Here is a 5,550-nt window from a genome sequence, read left to right as displayed (position 1 = left end):
GTCATGGTAGCGTTGCGGTCTTCCGCCAATCAGCTCCCGGGGTGCAACGATTGGCGGATGGTCGCACCGCCAATCCCCGACGGCTGCCGAAGGAAACAGCCAATAGAATGGAGCCGCGGGGAGCAACCAATCACACAAATTGAGGGCGGGGTTTAAGACATAGGCCTCATCCAATAGAATGGAACGGAGGGGAGCGGCCAAGCACAAACTGGGGACAGATAACGAGACAAAACAAAACCAAGACGAACCTTGAACTTCCAATTTTGATGACCCGGATGGAGCTGACAGTCCTCCAATTGAACTTTAATTCCCACAATTCGTGGCTGTTGGCCCTGCTGCCTGGGGCTCCTGGGAGTTGAAGTCCAAAACGTAAGTCTGGCAACCACTGTCCTAGAAATAATGTAGTTTGACCCTTCCATGGCAACTCCCATTGAGCCATGATAGTACAAGTGAGGTCATACTACACCAGGCATGGGCAAACTTGGGCTCTGGAGGTGTTTTGGACTTCAACTCCCACCATTCCTAACAGCCCCAGGCCCCTTCAGACAGGACCTTTAAACCATCCAATGACCTTTCACTACTCATAACTTACTATAAGATTTTTATAAGTGACAATAAGAATCAAAGCCAGTTTGTTCCTTTAATAGAGCAGCTGTTATGTGTTGGTTGGGCAGGAGCACTTGAGAAACTGCAAGTCGCTTCTGGTGAGAGAGAATTGGCCGTCTGCAAGGATGTTGCCCACGGGACGCCCGGATGTTTTGATGTTTTACCATCCTTGTGGGAGGCTTCTCTCATGTCCCCTCATGGAGCTGGAGCTGATAGAGGGAGCTCATCCCTGCTCTCCCTGGGTTGGATTTGAACCTGGCAGCCTTCAGGTCAGCAACCCAACCATCAAGTCACAAGGCTTTAACCCACTACGCCACCGGAGGGCTCCTGGCATAATGTATAAAACAAAGCTCTGAGCTAGCAGACACCGCTGGTGGCTGGAAGCTGATATTAATGCAGAGAGTGAATGTATATCTCATTGCACTACCAGTCAAGGGCATCCTGATTTCGTGGAGAAGAAAGAAATTTAACTATTTGTTGCTTTAGCTTCCTGTCTTCATATCAAGAGGAAATCTAGTCAAGAAGAAAGTGTTTGTTTTGTTCCTGTGGTGAGGACAACTACTGTGAAATGTTTTGTAACTTTGTTATCCTTAGTGAATGAACTCTTTTCATTTCTATTTTTAAAGCACAACTGACACAAGTGTATTTTTGTTCATCAGGACTTGAGTTCAGGGCCACATTTCATAAGAAGGGGCTAGTATATCTTTAAAAGGATATGTGTTCATGAGCTTCCATACTCTGCTAGTCAGACAATATTATTGAAGCACTAACACTGGTCTGACATGACCAATAGTCCTTCTTGCCACGACAGGGAATCCCTCCTCACCTCTGATGCAGAGGAAACCCCTGGACAGAGTGGATCCTAGCTGGCTTGGTTCTCAGGGGGAAGTACGGGAAGTCTGAAGAGCTGCCAAAATGTATAAAATGACATGTGTTTCTCTGTAAAGGTATGCTGGTACATTTTTGAGCTGTGAAACACTACTTGTATCCCTATTGACTAAACTGTAATAAACCTTTGTAGTTTGCCTTCCAACCTGGAGTGCTTTGTTCTACCTTCTGGCTGATCTAGTTTAGCAGCTCACCAAGCTGCTGAACTTCTATCATTAACTTGAAATCACTACAAAAAGGATTAATTCTGCAGTGCAGTGGCACCCTTGGTCCAGGAATACTCTGAGTTAGTCTTGCAAGTTCCTTCCTCTGAAATATACCTTTCGGTCCAGGGAATTTGTGGTGATCCTCCATCCAAATATTAACCGGGGATGATCTCTCCACCTTCATTTAATGGATTTTTAAAAGCAACTTTAACATTGGAAAATGATGGCAAAACAACCTTTTGCTGCCAGGTTACAACAGCATCTATGCAGTAAATGGCAAGAAAACCCAAGTTAGGAAAGACTGGGATGTTACTGCGGTAGATCCTTCTCTAGCACAAGAGGCAAGATGAACAACAGCTGCCTCAGAATTCTCTTACTGACCTTGCGGTCTCCTCAATGCGACATCCTTTCAATATTTAAACATAGCTATCATGTCCCTTCTCAACCTTTTCTTTTCCAAGCTCAATATGCCCTAAGCTGTTCCCCATAGGATTTGGTTTACAGGCTTTATTCATAGAATCCTAGAGTTGGAAGAGACCCCGTCAAGCAGGAATACAGCATTAATTTGCCTGACAGATGGTCATCCAGCCTTTTCTTTAAAAGTTCAAGGGAAGGAAAAACCACTGCACTCCCAGGCAACATATTCGACTGCCAAACAGCTCTTACCATCAGGAAATTCTTCCTAATGTTTAGGTGGAACATTTTTTCCTGCAATTTGAATCCACTGCTCTGTGCCCTAGTCTTCAGAGCAGCAGAAAACAAACTTGCCCCATCCTCAATGTGACATCCTTTTAAATATTTAAATATGGCTCTTGTGTCCCCTCTCAGCCTTCTCTTCTCTAAGCAAAACTTGCCCAGTTTGCTCCTCATAGGGCTTGACTTCCAGACCTTAATCATTGGTAGTCTCCTGTTCAAATACTGACCAGATCTGACCCTGCTTAGTTTTCCAAGACCAGGCAGGATTTAGTGTGTGGTGTAATAGTCTGAGTGATGGATTATGATGCCAGAAACCCGTAGCCATATAAACTCTCTTGGCAAGTCACACTCGGCCGCAGGGGAAGGCAAATGCAAATCTTGTCAGGAAAACCCCAAGATAGCTTTGCCTCAGTTGGAAAAGACGTGAAGGCACACAGCAACAAGAATAAGATGGATTTATGCCTGGTTGGCACAGTATCAGGAGGAGGGAGACGGTTAAGAACAAGAAGCAAAAGTATACTGAGACACTTTTATAAAATTGGCTTTTAGCAAAAAATGTGTATTTTCAAAAACTATACAGTCCATGAGCAAACAGACCATCTGCCAGTTACATTTCTTGACTACTAAATTGAATATTGATTGAATATAAGTGATACTATAGAGCAATGAAGCAATAATATTAATCAGACAATTTCTGGACTATAATGCCTCTTACATTTCTTTACTCTTGCCTAGAAACTGGAATATTTGTTTACATTTTACCACTGACAAATGATGCACAACAACTGATGTGATTGAAAGTTTAAATAATCAAAACATTAAAACAAACTAATCCAAACCAGTAAAATCATCACAATCATTGCAATTATCAAAACTATGGCAATATACAGGCAGTCCCTAAGTTACAAACGCAGGTTCTGTAGGGTTGTTCTTAAGTTGTATGTAAGTCGGAATCAGTAAATTTTAAAGTGTAACTCTAGCCAAATATATATATATGCAAGCTTAGGACAGCATAGGGAAGGGTTAACACCCCTGTGGTGTTTGTTTTGCTGTCTGTGCCCGTTCAGAAGATTTCATTTTACTTTCTGTCCTTGTGATCATTGGATTTTGAAAAAAATGGCTTGTTGTGGGAAAAAAGGATTGGTAAGAAAACTTCAGTGGAGACACCTTCTCTCCATGATAACTCTCTCAGGAGTGGATTTCCCTTCCTAGGAATAGATTTCTCTCACTTCCTGTTGTCTGTCCCCTGTTTTTAACTATGAGTCATTTGTAAGTCTTATGTTTGTAATTTTGGGATTGCCTGTATAGATATGAAGGGAAAATCTTAATAAGTGAAAATCTGCATGTTTTTGATGATGTGTGAGAAAATAGGTAATAGTGCCAGGTTCTCAGTAGTCAAAATATGACATTTAATATTAGAGGGGAGGTAATGGTCTAAGTTGTATCAATACGCAGCAGGTTTTTAGTGGCAGAATCCCAGTCTTTCCCAAGTTCAAGCCGCTGGCAAATAACTGGAAATTCTCGCTCAGTTCTTCTTGCCCATTCAGTAGCCTTTTTTGCTGGAACAAGTGCCCTGTGAGCAGTGACAAAAATACAAAGACCAAAAAATGGATTAGAAAGCAACAATGTAGCCACAAAATCAACATGGCAACAATTTGGTCTCTTGGCTAAGCCAGACCAAGATCTAATGGGCTTCAGGTTACAGGAGGGTAGATTTCAGATGAATATTAGGAAAATGTCTTAATAGATTAGGTCCATATTTAGTGCAGATCCACCAAAATCAACAGAATTTCCAAAAACATACCACGATGGAGGAGAGTCACTAAGTTTTGTTAGAGATTTGAAGGTGAGGCCTTGTAACTGCTTGAAACGCACAACCTGCAGCACCAGAAGTGTGGCAATCAACCGCAACAACTTCTCTTTTCCCTTTGGCCCTAGATTAATAAAATAATATGGTACACAATAATAAAATAGTGTTATTACTATCCAATAGTCTGATGGTACAGACAGTAGATCTGATTATCTGAATCTTGAGTGTACAAATTGGTTGGATATCTGAATGCTGGTATAATAATAACTTTATTCTTATATCCCACCACCATCTCCCCGAAGAGACTCGGGGCAGCTTACACACGGCACAAAAGTGCCTAAGAACAGAGAACAAAATAAAACACAATATAAAATGCAATTCAATAAAACAATAAGCATATAAAACAACAATTTAAAACTCAGTTAAAACAGCGTTCATCTGCCAGGAAGCAAATGTAAACATGACCAAGCTGTAAAGCAATGGGCAAGGGAATGAGATAAGTGCAAAGGTGCAAATTGTAAAGGTGCAGCCATGGGACGAGGGCATGGAATTAACTGCAAGAAAACATGACAGTTGCACAGAACTAGGGGACTAGGTGTTCTCAAAAACTTGTTTGAACATGACTTTAACTGTTGTTGTTATGTGTCCTGAAACCAACTCTGACTTACAGGGATACTATAATAATGTTTATTTCTTGGCAATACTTATTCAGAGGAGCTTTGCCATTGCCTTTCTCTAAGTGAATATAGATTTACTCAGTCTTAAAGCGAATTTCTGTATTTGAGTGTGTATTTGAATTCTGCTCTCCCAAAGACTCCTGTTGAAAAACCAGAGATCCATATGCAACAGTAAAAGGATACCAACACAAAACTATTATAATTATTTTTTAAGATATCAGTAGTCATGTTCGGTAAATGGGACGGCAAATTTTGGCTCTCTTATATAGAAGGGACCAAATGGTAGCAACAGCAACAATAAAATAATGGCTTACCTAGTGACTGAATTCCTTTCTTGGCAAGTGTTACATTGACTAAGTGATCAACATCAAGCTCCAAAAGCATCCCAAGCTCAAATGTTAACTCCCAAAAACCATCCTGAAAAATAAAACATCTTCCTTAGAATAATAAAAAAAATCCACAAATTTATTCAAAGAACCATCCTGTCACTTTCAATATCCCCTTCATTTTGAAAAAGAACATTTACCAATTTACCAATCATTCAACTGTATTGTTTTCTTTGTCACAGAAATAATATTGGCAACCTTTACTACTTCTTGCAGTATTGGGTTGTGAGGTTTCCTCAATACATTTTTTCTTCTTGACCTTTTGAGCAATGTAACAATGT

General features: G+C 40.7%; 1 protein-coding gene and 1 long non-coding RNA gene across 3 annotated transcripts in view; one reads left to right on the top strand and one right to left on the bottom strand.

The window, feature by feature from the left end:
• The first annotated feature begins 70 nt into the window (after positions 1-70).
• Positions 71-1,639, top strand: LOC134297365 (uncharacterized). Its single transcript, XR_010004079.1, has 2 exons — positions 71-369; positions 1,418-1,639. It is a non-coding gene; the product is annotated as an uncharacterized LOC134297365 (long non-coding RNA).
• Positions 1,640-2,911: 1,272 nt separating this feature from the next.
• Positions 2,912-5,550, bottom strand: part of parp4 (poly(ADP-ribose) polymerase family member 4) — a 53,046-nt gene continuing 50,407 nt past the window's right edge. For both annotated transcript variants that reach the window (XM_062974619.1, XM_016992632.2), the window contains 3 exons: positions 5,198-5,300; positions 4,201-4,330; positions 2,912-3,969 (listed from right to left, as the gene is read on the bottom strand). In XM_062974619.1, coding sequence (XP_062830689.1) covers positions 3,831-3,969; positions 4,201-4,330; positions 5,198-5,300 — 372 coding nt within the window. In that variant the 3' untranslated portion in view covers positions 2,912-3,830. The remainder of the gene's footprint in view (positions 3,970-4,200; positions 4,331-5,197; positions 5,301-5,550) is intronic.

This window comes from Anolis carolinensis, chromosome 3 (genome assembly GCF_035594765.1).
Source record: "Anolis carolinensis isolate JA03-04 chromosome 3, rAnoCar3.1.pri, whole genome shotgun sequence".
In the NCBI taxonomy this organism is placed as follows: Eukaryota; Metazoa; Chordata; class Lepidosauria; order Squamata; family Dactyloidae; genus Anolis; species Anolis carolinensis.
This window is presented reverse-complemented; position numbering and strand designations above follow the sequence as displayed.